General features: G+C 36.2%; 1 protein-coding gene across 11 annotated transcripts in view; it reads right to left on the reverse strand.

Annotated features, from left to right (window-relative positions):
* The window catches only part of Adamts6 (ADAM metallopeptidase with thrombospondin type 1 motif 6), a 227,443-nt gene that overhangs the window by 86,179 nt on the left and 128,437 nt on the right, over positions 1-12,827 (reverse strand). For 9 of the 11 annotated variants that reach the window (XR_005869853.1, XM_040728947.1, XM_040728948.1 and 6 more), the window contains 2 exons: positions 11,147-11,292; positions 9,232-9,295 (listed from right to left, as the gene is read on the reverse strand). Coding sequence is in view for 10 of the 11 variants with exons in the window: in XM_040728947.1 (XP_040584881.1) it covers positions 9,232-9,295; positions 11,147-11,292 (210 nt within the window). In the remaining variant the exon portion in view is untranslated. The remainder of the gene's footprint in view (positions 1-9,231; positions 9,296-11,146; positions 11,293-12,827) is intronic. The other 2 variants (XM_040728949.1, XM_040728950.1) reach the window with 1 other exon arrangement.

Below are 12,827 nucleotides of genomic sequence, written 5' to 3' on the forward strand. Positions count from 1 at the left end.
CCACTGATCCCTTTTTATTATTTTATCTTTGTCCCTTTAAGTTTGTTCCAGTTCCTCTCCCTTGTCTTCATGTTCAGATATTCTACATATTCAGTAGTCTTCTTGTTACATTCTATTGCTGAAACTTTCCACTAATTTTTAAACTTTGTCTTGCCATTTTTTTAATTTCAGCATTTCAGATTGTGTTTTCATCAGTATTTATCTTTGCTTCTTATTTATCTTTCATATCATCCATCACCACCTTCCTTATTATATTCTGCCATTTGTTTGTGCCTTTGAACATACTTAGAACCATTATTTAGAGTTTTCTGAGATTTCCTCTAACTCACTCTCATCGGATGCCATTGCTACAGGATTAACAATTTTTGGAAGAGTTATGCAGTTTTGTTTTTTGTGTTTCTTATGAACTGCATTGTTACTTATACATCTTGTGTTATTTCTTTGCTTTGTTAGGTTATTTTTAATCAATTGTTTTCTTCCAGTTGAAGTATTTGCAATGTCCAGTGGGACTTGGATATGACAGCATTGAGTTCCTAGTTCAGAAAATAATTCGTCAACCCAGGAGCTCTGCAAGTTTGGTGTAAGGTTTATATTATTATTTAAGTGGGATATTAACTATGAATGCAATCAGAGTTGCTTGATATTAACATGATTCAACAGTTGACGCAATTAATAACAGTGACCTTTGTCACTTCAATAACTGTTAGAGAATAAACAATCAAGGGTAGTATGGGGCATGCTGAGATTTTAATTCTCTGATTTTTCTAACTTGTTCAGTTTTTCAGTCATGATTTAAATGTAGTGCTAGAATAACTAATCAAAATCTTATAATCAACAATTATTAGTAGCATTATTAATAATATTGTTTTAAGTGCATATGTATGTATGTATGGAGGATTATGTGTTCATGTAAGAGTGTACAGATGGCATTCAGATGCATGTACACATGTGTATGCAAGCATGTAGAGGCCAGAAGTTGATGTTGATATCTTCCCTAATTGCTTTTCACTCTATTATTTGAGATGGAGTATTTAACTGAACCTGCAGCTCATTCATTCAACTAGGCTAAGTATCCATTGAGCTTCAGGACTCTCCTGACTCCACTCATCCAACTCCAAATGCTGGGATTACATACTAAGTAGCTTCTTTACATGGGTTCTGGCAATTTGGATTGCAATCTCCATGCTTGTAAAGCAAGTACTGTACCAACAGAGCCTCCCACTTACATACTTGTGCATGCATGTGTGTGCGAGCGCATGCACACACACACACATATTTTTAATGTAAAATGAGAAATAATCAGAAATGCAAAGTATTAACCAGTCAATCACAAGAAGGGAAGGCTTCTACATTATTTAGGAAATTGACAAACTATAATGTATATTCTTAGCAAAATGTTAGAAAGCACAGAGCATGCTTAGTCATGAGGAAAAAAAACACTTTTGGGGCTGGGGATATAGCTCACAGTTCAGCAGTACAGCACTTAGCTAGCACATAGTGGGCCCTTGGTTTAATCTCTAAATAAATACACAGTAACTTTGATGCTGGAAGTGGTGACTCACATTTTGAATTGCAGCACTTGGGATGCTAATGCAGGAGAATTGCCAAAAATTCAAAGCCAATTGAGGATACATAGTTGAGTTTCAGGCCAGCCTGGGCTATGGAGTGAGACCATCTCCAAAAACAAAAACAAAACAAAAGAATTCTTGTTCTCCTTCTCTTTGACTGCTTGACATTAATTTTGGGTTTTGATTTAAAAGCTTTTCCAGGATCATTTGAATTTATAATTTGTATTATTCATACTTGTCTCAAGAAAACTTTTGGCTCACAAATGACCAAGTCAAAAATGCTTATAAAATGTTTTTTAGTTGTTAGCTATCTATTAAATTCTAACTAATTGGAAACATTTCACTCAGATCTCATTTACAGTGTCATAATATATGATGTACATAGGATTGAGCTGTATAAGCACATAGTATGAAATGAGATGGACCTAATAAAAGTCTATACTTTTATCTCTTTTAAGTTGGAGTAGTTGAGACACAACAGAAACCTGGGAAGTATATGAAAAATTAACATTTAAACTACTGAGCATTTACAAACTTTAGTATACAAGCAGGGAATGAGCAAGACTTCTCCATAATATGGGAAATTGACAAGCTTATATTGAATAGATTGTGTGCTCTAGAAATAATTCAAGCAGAATCTATTAAATACACAGAGCGTGACAGTTCCCTAGGTTTTCCACTTTCTATTATAATGTTAATTTAAAGGACACACATGATAGTCTTCTAATAACCCCATAGTAATAGGGTTTTGCTAATGGGAACACAATGACTTCTTACTTATCTTAGTTAATCTTGCTACAATCAACAAATCCTTTATGATTTCATACTAAATTCTGTCCTATAAATTAGTCTTTCTTTCCCCTTTTGGTAGATTTTTAATGCATATGAGTTTTTGTTTTATGTAATATGATACATAGTTCTGAAAATCTCTCTCACAAAACTGCATGGTAAAACTGATAGCTTTTAAAACCTGGGTTGGAGACATATTATCAGACAGTTCATTTTCTCAAATATTAAAAAATTCTAAAAATGAAATATATGACTTTCTTATTTGAAAATTTGAAATTAGCTATTATGGAAGAGTCAAGACTATCAAGCTACAGAGTCAAGAGGCCAACATAAAAGAAGAGGCACACACACACACACACACACACACACACACACACACACACACAAGAACTCTGTAACACCGAGGACACACAAAAGGAAAAGATGTAGTGGGGAGTAGCACTACTTCTGCTTAAGCTCACCTGCTGTACTAGCTAGTGGCACAGATTAATCAATTATGAGCTAATTTGTTCTACAAAAAAAAAACAGGTTACAAGAGAAGAGATCATACCAATAGTTTATCTCAATCATAGTTCTTCTAAATTTATATTTAAAGAATGGGATTTTAATTATCCCAAGCCAACTCACTAGTGAGAAGGGGGAGTACTCTTTTTAGTTCAGACAGAGAAGATGACTGTAGTAATGGACTGAGTATACATTTAATCACTCAGTAAAATTTAGTATCAGCTACTTCTACCATTACTTGCATAATTGCTACTTCAATTGTTAATGGTGGTAATTAAAGAATTCAGAGGTGAACAGCTGTGCTTTACACAATCTGCTGTTTCCCGATTTCTTCTTAACAGAATTCTGACAGTCTGCTTAGGAATCTACTTCTCAGGAAAGGTGGCCCTAAACCTTCTATTAGAAGTAAATCGGGGGTAATGTAAATAAACTATAATATATCTATTCTATTTACCAGTGACTGATTTAAGTGTAAGTATATAGCTTCCTGGCAGAAAATGAATGAATAAATAATAATAACAAATAAAATAAAGTTTATTGAGGGAACAAAGTTCATTGGAATAACTTTTGTGTGCTCTCCCCCTCCAGAAGAAATCACTGTGACAATTTGATCTTTTTTCATCTGTGAATATTATCAGGTCAAAAGTTCTCTCGGTACTTTAATGGCCCACTTTTTGTTACTCTCACTACAGATAGCAATGTCATGGATTCTGTAGTTATAAACATGGTATAGTATTTGGATGTGACTTATTCCTTATAATGCCTATTATATATAAAGTAAGTAATTTCAATAACTTGTTCAGGAAAAAATCACAAGAAAAATTTTTATATATTCAAAATAGACTCATTTTTTAAAAATTTGTTTTTTTATTTGGCTGAATAGGTCAATAAGAAGCCCAAGATTCAAAAGACCAATTATATTTTTAAATGAATCAATATTTGCTTTGAAAGCTTTATGCTTAACATTTGGAATTTTTATAATGAATTTCTGTTGCATAGGTAAATGCTAGCTTTGTATTGACCAACATGGTTGCCAGTAGTCACATGTGGCTGTTCAAATTTAAAAGGAAATTTGTGTTCTTCACTTATCCAGCCACATTGCATATCAAATGCTCATTAGTTAACTGGGTTAGTGTCAGTGGCTATCATGCTGGACAGTAGATATATAGAACATTTCCATAACTTGAATCAAGTTTCTAATATAAACTTCTGGTCAATATTAAATATTCTACAAATTTTTAATATTCTTATATCAGATAAATTAAAGCTAGTCACATAAGTTATATCCAGACAACTCTATTAATTTTAATAAATGAAAAATAAATTTTAGGATGATAACTGACTTACTTCAAGCCCTGCATTGGTATGGCCAATATTAATAAAGAAACATGGTTAGTTATATAAGCACCATGATTCAGTTAGGTTAACACTATCTCCTTATAATTCAATTAAAGTTGAAGTAAAAGGAAAAATAATAATAGAAATGCCAGAATAACAATACTATATTCTATAATTTGAGGTTCTAATATAGTCATGAGTACAGGCAATGATGTCTGTCATGTTATCATTTCTGTTTCCTAACATACATTGTTCATATTGTATAATGTCTATGTTATCATATGTTCACACCTTCAATTATACGATATTGGAAGCTGTTGTGAACTAGGAAATGAGTCTGAGTTTTATACTTCTACCTATTGTATGACACAATGAATGATAGATCTTCACTTCTATCCTTGTTTTAAAAAAATCTCTATTCTTCTGACATTGGTGTCATTAATCTAAATCAGTTTGGACTTAATAAATGAGAGTCATTTTCTCTCCTGGAGGAGAGATTGAGGCACATGAGAATTGAGAGAGTCTCACCCTATACACCAAGTTCTGGTATCCTCCTGAGTGTTTTCAACATTCACATGGAAGAGCCATCAGTCTTACTAGCTGTGAAGTTCTTTCCATTGCTTTGTCTACACTCATTTGGGAATGCACTCCTATCACCACCTTCTAGATTTGTCATCACTGTGAATGTCCTCACTTGTTACATCATAAATTCAAATATATTTCTTTCTGATCACAACTTCTACCCAACTCACTCTACTTTTTCTATTATACTAGTCTTATTTTGTTTTGATTTTGGTTTTGGTTTTACTTTTATGGCTTTTTAAAAGTCAGTTTCCAATTTTCTCCCAAATAGCCCTCTCTAGACTCCACTTTCATTTCTTGTAGAGAGACTCTGTCTCAGCACTTTAGTCATTAAATTCCTCTTGAGTTATTCACTGTTATGCTGTACTCTTGTCTTTCTCCAACCTGTTCGTATCTAGAGCCAAAATCTATAGTTCTTTCAGTGGCTTCTAAATACAAACTACTAGCACACTAGCCTTGTACTTCATTTTGCTTTTACCCAGAATGCTTTTATCACCACCATTCTCTGGCCAGCTCTCTTTGCCTTTCAAGTCTCTCTAGCTTTCTGTGGAGATGAACCCTTAAATTCCTAATTAGCTATGTGCCAATTCTACATACTTTTATAACGTGACTTTTGCCAACGTATTGTTATTATTCACTGTTGTGACTTCTTGCATTTAAGTAATTTCTTCAAAATATATATCAGGCAGTCAGTTTAATGGACTGAATAGTGTTAGTAACTTGAAAAGTCTTATGTTGTGATATTTTGTTTATGATCTAACAAATAAATCTTGCCTGAAGAGCAGAGTGCAAAGCTAGCCACACTAGTCAGCCATAAAGGCTAGGAAGTGGTAGCACATACCTTTAATCCCAGAAGCCACACTAGTTAGCCATAGAAACTGGGCTGTAGTGGTACATGCCTTTAATCCCAGCACTAGAGAGGAATACAGAGCAGTCTGAGGTTTGGTGGAGAGCATTGCAGTCTGTAGTTCATCTGAGGACAGGATTACTCTGCCCCTCCCTCCCCGCCACACACACACATACACACTTTGACCTGAGCCTTGGTAGAAGTAAGAATGCTCTAGTGGCTTTACTGATTTGCTTTTCTGATCTTCATCTTGAACCCCAATATCTTTCTCTGGGTTTTTATTATTTGTACTGCAGTCTTATAATTGAAGATATATTTAACTACTCTGAGATCTGTTAAGCAGAATAAAATATGATAAACAGGTATATTAAAAGGAGATAAAATAGAGGAGCAGAGAAACTTACAATTTTAAGCTCAGTATTCATGATAGGATCCTAACTGAGAAGGAAACAGTTGAGTAAAGATGAAGGGATAGACAGCTGTAAGTGCACAAGGCAAAGCAAGCAGTCGAAACAAAAGTCCTAAGGAGAGAGCATCAATGGCATGTTTACGGAAGGAGAGCCATGGAGCTGGAACAGAGTAAATGATGAAGAAGCTACTATCGGATCGGTTCAAAGAAACAATGGAATGTATAGATCTTGCTAGTTTTTATAATAACTTCATATTTAGGAAGAAATAGGTGTAGGATGTTAAAGAGTAAAAATAATCTGACTTACTCTGCCTCCTAGACTGGGAACTGGAGAGTATGTTTGGTTGTGGCAAAGCAACTCATGAGGCTATCAAAGGAGTTGATGGTGAAGTTCAGTGGACAGCACTTGCCTAAACATGTATAAGGTGAAGATAGAGGTTTCTGCCCTGCCAGGCCCCACAGCTTCTTTGCCCCAAATAAACACACAAAGAGTTATCTTAATTTATAAACTGTTGGCCAACAGCTAGGACTACTGTTGGCTTGCTCTGTCTTAATTATTAATCCATAACTATTAATCTATGTATTTTCACGTCATCTTGGCTTACTGCAGAATCCCTGGACCTGTTACTCCTTTGGCGGCTACTTGGCATCTCTTTCTGACCTCTCTCTGCCTCCTTACTCCTTCCTCTCATAGCCCCACCTATTTGCCAAACAGTGTTTTATTCATCAACCAATAAGAGAAACATATTACAGATGGACATCCCCAATCATCAAAGTCCTGAGCTTAGTAACAAGCACCTCAAAAAATACAAATAAAAGCCTATTGAATTGATAACTATAGATAGTAGCAACTCAGGCCAGAGAAGAAGTGGCAGAAGTAGCAAAAAGTTGTCAAATCTGAGGGATTTTTAAAATTTGTTTTATTTTGGTTTGGTTTTGGTTTTTCAAGAAAGGGTTTCTCTATAGCTTTGGAGGCTGTCTTGGAACTTTCTCAGTAGACCAAGCTGACCTTGAACTCACAGAGATCTGCCTGTCTCTGCCTCTCGAGTGCTGGGATTAAATCCGTGCACCACCCTCACCTGGCCTGAGATGTATTTTTAAGGCAAAATACAACAGAATTTCCTGAGGTATTAGATGTATACAGACAGTAAGACAGAAAAGACTGGGAGAAAACAAACAAACAAACAAACAAAACCTCTAGAATTTTGGCTTAAACTGATGGAACTGATATCTGAGATGAGAAACACTGACAGAGAACATTGTATACACTAAATACTACATGTTTATTAAAGGTCTAGTCACGTAGTACGTTATGGGTCTGGTGTCCATAGATGACAACTGGGCTAAAACATATAAATTATGAAATTGAATTATATATAATACTATCAAAATCATTGAAGTTGGTTGAGACCAGAAATAAAATAAGTATTCGTAGAATGGAAAAACAATCAAGGGCAAAGATCTGGGTAATTTGACATTAGGAAATCAAAGAAAAGAGCAAGAACCAGCAAAGGAGAATGAGGAGAAGCGACAATAAAATAGAATAATCAAAAATTTTGAATGAGTAGGAAGATGAACACTACAACCAATCATTGGGTTTAGTAATTGTTGAAGGCATCTGTGACTGGGTAAGAGCATGTCAATACTATTACGGAAGTAAAAACATAAAAGATCAAGTTCAGAGAAAAAAATTGAAGGTGTGAACTCTGTTCAGTATATACAGATAAGTCTTTGGGGGAATTTCTTTCCAAGGGCAGCAAAGACGGGGTTGAAATAACTGTCAAGGGCTTTTTGTTTGTTTTTAGATAGAAAGATGTTTGTACGCTTATGGAAAAATCCAGAAGAGGACATGTAGGGACGGACAGTCATCTACACACTTATGAATTTATAAGGAATTAAGGCAGGAGTAGACTGGAAAATGTGAATGAGGCTTAGGTTGTTAATATTCCAATGTTACAAAATAAAATACTGTGCTTTGTACACAAGAGGGAGAGAGAATGATCTGGACGGAATAACGAAATGAAAGATGGTCAATCTAATAATAGAGCCAGTACACAATGATCAACAGGAACAACAAGAAGCTCTCAGTTTGCAAACTAGAGAGAAAAGTAGATTCGAAGGAGGAGTGGTTTCCATTAAGCAAAGAAGGGAACTGTTTTTAAATGAAATGACTCCCAGAGTCCTGTGTTTAGACACTTGGTCTCTAGCTGGTGATACTATCTGGGAAGATTACAGAATCTGTAAGAGTGTTACTTCAGGAAGTATGTCCTTGGTGTGGGCTTTGAAGTTTTGTAGCATGGCTGGACCTCCAGTTCCCTTTCTGTGTCTACCTTGCCAGTACAAACACAATGAACAGGCCTCACGCTCTATTACCATACTGTCCTCATCAAGACTGACTATGCAGGTTCTGGAGCTGTAAAACATGCACTTTCTCCCCTAGGATTTTTTTCTCTGAGTATTTCATCATAGCAACAGAGATGCAACTAACACAGTAAAAACCAGGGAAATTCAGAGAAGTCAGACAGTGAAATTCTGCTGACAATGGATCATGAATTCCTGAGGGCACAGAAATACTTTCATAGTTGCCAGTGGCAGGGACATGATTCGAGACTGTAATGTTGAGTCTTTAGGGACTGGATGCCAAGGGATGAGGGATGATGTGTGAGTTTGAGGCTTCTCTCTGCGAGAAACAGAAAACAAGATGGAGAGCATAGTAAGACTGACCCTGTGGACTCAAGGTACATAGTGGCAGGGAGGTTGGGAGTTGAGGCTGGGTTATTCAGGGCATGTGTGGGTATTCCCATTGTGGAGAAGACACCTGTCCCCCTTCCTTTGTGGACTTTGTGGCCTACTGATGGAACTGACAGTGCTGAGACTAGTTTTTTAAGGAAATTTATGCAACCTTTACATGCATGGATTTATTTTTTGTTTGTTTGTTTGCTTGTTTTTGTTTTTCAAGACAGGGTTTTTCTGTATTATTTTGGAGGCTGTCCTGGAGGCTGTCTTGTAGACCAGGGTAGCCTCGAACTCACAGAGATCACCTGCCTCTGCCTCCGGAGTACTAGGATTAAAGGCGTGTGCCACCAATGCCCGGCCACACATGGATTTCTGACTAAAGAGTATAAAGTTAAAAGTTTTCCCTGCCTGGGATAAGAGTAAGGTAATTATTCATAGCAAATTTTGGGTTTACTTACATCTGTGTTGCAAGAGCGATATCGTTTTCTTTCCCCAAGGCAATATTTTCCACCACCTGAAGGTCTGGAAAACAACATTTGCTTAACATGGGATTATAATGTATCTATCACACTAAGAAAACATCAAAAGTTACTTTAGGAAGATATTAATTGTGGCATTTTATCAATTATTAAAATAATGATAATTGTTAACAATGAGTATGGTTATTAAACATAAAATGGCAGCATATAAATAATTTATAAGATTTAAGAGCTATGATTTTCCCAGGAAAATATAATGAAATTAGTATTTTTAATTATCATAATACACTACTACACTCAATACAATGACTTAAAAAACTTATCTATAATGGAAAGCCATTTAAATTATATTTAACACAAACTATAATCTTTTCTTGCAGGTGGGAAACCAAGAGATAATACTTAATGACTTCCTGAGGATGGATCCAATTGATAATAAATAGCACAAAATGCATTTTCATTTCATTTCAACATATAAGTTTAAAACATGAAATTAAAAAAGATGGCTTTGCATTATATTATTTCCAAATTAATGAAAAATACAATGTAAAATATTTGCTCTCATAAATTAATCTTTAAAGTATTTAGAATTAAGGAAAAACATATGCCATTGCTCAGGCATGCTATTACTGAGTGAAAAACATCTTCCTCTTTGAAGAGGTCCAGGCCATTCCCTTACATATCTGAGTCTGTTAATTTACCATAAGTCTTCATATTCTGGGATACTAGTTCATAGCAGCCTATGTTAAATTAGGCTAATTATACACACACTTGCTTTAAAAAAAGGATCTAATCCACTAGTATCAGTAAATTTGGAATATGTTTCGAAGACCAGTGGATTGATCATCTTGAACCAACTTGGGAGGAAGATATTGTGAAGCCAAAACAAGGTTGTGGGGATGGTGGCAGTCGTGACTAGTTTATGAATTATAACAGTAATCTCTGTTTGGTAGGAGGGCAAAGTGGGAAGATGGAATTCAGAACTATTATAAAGAAAATATTTTTATATAAAAGGAATAGAAATGAGGCATTTGAAGAAAGCTAAGAGTTCTGAATTAAAATGAGAACAAATGACAAACTACACTACACCATCCTTTATCCAGGTTGCACAGTGGGGTAAGTAGAGATAGTGAAACATCATTCTTCACCAAAGACTGATCAGCAAAGCAGGTACTCAGCCTCAGGTCTAGACATTATGTTTAGGTAGCAGGCAGCAGCCAGGGAGCAGGTGAGTATTAGGCAGAAGGTAAACTAGAGTAATAGTCCACCGGTACATTGGTGGGACGAAGAGGAAACACAGCTGGCAAAGAATACTGATGGGCTGACCTGGTCCCATGGGGACTCTGGCTGGAGAGTTGTAGGAGAGGAGCAGGCTGGCCTGCATTGAAAGTCCTGAGAGATGACAGGAGCACGTGAATGGAAACCACTTTAACACATAGCAGTATTGTCTTCATTGTGATTTGTGATGCGAATTGAGGCATTGTAACTCCTGAAGCGCGCTCATTGGTTCTTTTAATAGTAATAATTTTATGTGACATGTGAAAAGTACTGCTTTTTTGGGGAATAATGGTAATGTAGCAAAAAACATGCCTGGATTCATCCATAATTCAGCCGTCTTCAGAGGAGAAAATCTGATTATTACTAGCTTATCTAGACAGACAATGCTTTTCTATTTTGAAGGTTTGGGATTTTTCATTTTCTGTTTTTAATTTTTACTTACACAATAAAGGGAAAGGAAGAAAAAGAAAGTCTGTCTAGCAAAGCTCCTCCACTTTCTGAAGACAAGCACTTGGCTTGCTAGAGAAACATTTTTCCAGATAACATGTGAAACCACAGCTTTGAATCATTTCCAACTGTGTCTTTTTGTTGGCTCTGGCTTACTTTAGCTACTTACGCTGGACTGTCACAGTGTCTTAGGGATGAAGAGACGCCTCCCCCACAGGTCCTGCTGCACTCGCCCCATAGTGACCAGGAACCCCAGCCTCCATCTATGCTCTGGGGCCAAGTGCCAAAAGGAACACAATCTCCCTGATAACACCACTGTAAGATGGCACAGAAAACACAGAATTAGTTTTTAGGCAGATATAAAACAGAAGCCCATAGACTTTCATAAAAGTCAGGGAATGACCAGTTTTAAGCATTAGCTTTCTCAGAAGTAGAGAACAGGTTTTAACTGTGTTTAGACAATGTAACGGTGCATACGATTTGCATCTTTAGCTGGCCAGATTTAGAGTCTCCTACATGTACCAGTTCTAAAAGCCCTGATTTTGGCAGTTTTTCTTTGCTTCTTTTCGTCCAGACTTTTAGTGTTTCTCATTATAGAGTTAGCTATAGACCTCAAAATCATTTTTAGATATTGTAATAATTTCTTTTAAAAATCTTTATATTCCACTATTATTAGACTTGTGGAATGATAATGCACTATGGAAAGTTCTCCAGTAAGGAGTCTTTATGATGGCAATTGCGAGTTGTTTAAAAAAAGAAAGACTGGTTGAAACTACAATAGTAAAAGAATGCATTGTGACCTTTCATCCAGGAGCAGTGCAGACATAATAAAAGTAATGCCAAGACACTAGGGACTGGGCACAAGAAACCATATATACATTGACTAGACATGTGTAAGGCCCCTTATGAACATGTATACTGGAATTCTGCTCAGTTTTACTCTGTGCAATAAATCATATATACTGTACCTAAGGAGAAAACCAGGAATAATTTATCAGAAAGCAGACATCACATAATCAGTTCAGAACTCTTGCATGATAAATCTTACTTGCGGTATAGGGCATAATAAAAGTGTTCTTTTAAACCAAGCATTCATAGGTTTTTGTTGGTGCATTTTTCTAAATTATCAAACATTAACCAATCAAACTAATCTATGAAAGTGATAAGGAAAGCAATAGGCAACAGTTACTAAATAGGTGTCAACAGGATCACACTATTGAGAAATTCAACCTTATAATAGGTTGTGGGACACTTGGAAATTAGTCATTTCATTATCCTAGTTCTCTCACCAAGTTTGTTGGTTTTTACCTCTGAGATACACTGGGAATTCTCTCAGCGTCACCTAGACAACAGCTGGCAGACAGAGTATCTTCTCACTTGGTGATTCTGCCTCCATCTTTCTCAGCTAGAATTTATTTTCCAGAAAGAATTTAGGTGTGGCTTTTAAAGACAAAGCATCACACTATTTTGATTTCATGCTGTTATTAATTTGCTTTAAACGCCTCAGTGGTTTCCCATCTCCCTTTACCCCAGACTTGCTGATGGCTCCCTCATGGCCTTCTTTAGTCTCCTCTCCTTTGTAATGAAAGCAGCAGCCACACGGAGGTTCTTCCTCCCTGCCTCTCTCCCTCCCTCTCCCCAACTCTCATTCTTTTTTTTTCATTATTTAATGATTATTTACCTATTTAATGTATATGAGTGGTCTATCTGCATACACACCTGCACACCTGAAGAGGGCATCAGATCCCGCTGTAGATGGTTGTGAGCCACTATGTGTTGCTGTAAATTGAACTCAGGACCTCTGGCAGAGCAGCCAGCATTCTTAACCACTGAGCCATTTCTTTAGGCCC

Source organism: Mesocricetus auratus, unplaced genomic scaffold (genome assembly GCF_017639785.1).
Source record: "Mesocricetus auratus isolate SY011 unplaced genomic scaffold, BCM_Maur_2.0 Super-Scaffold_100020, whole genome shotgun sequence".
NCBI lineage: Eukaryota > Metazoa > Chordata > Mammalia > Rodentia > Cricetidae > Mesocricetus > Mesocricetus auratus.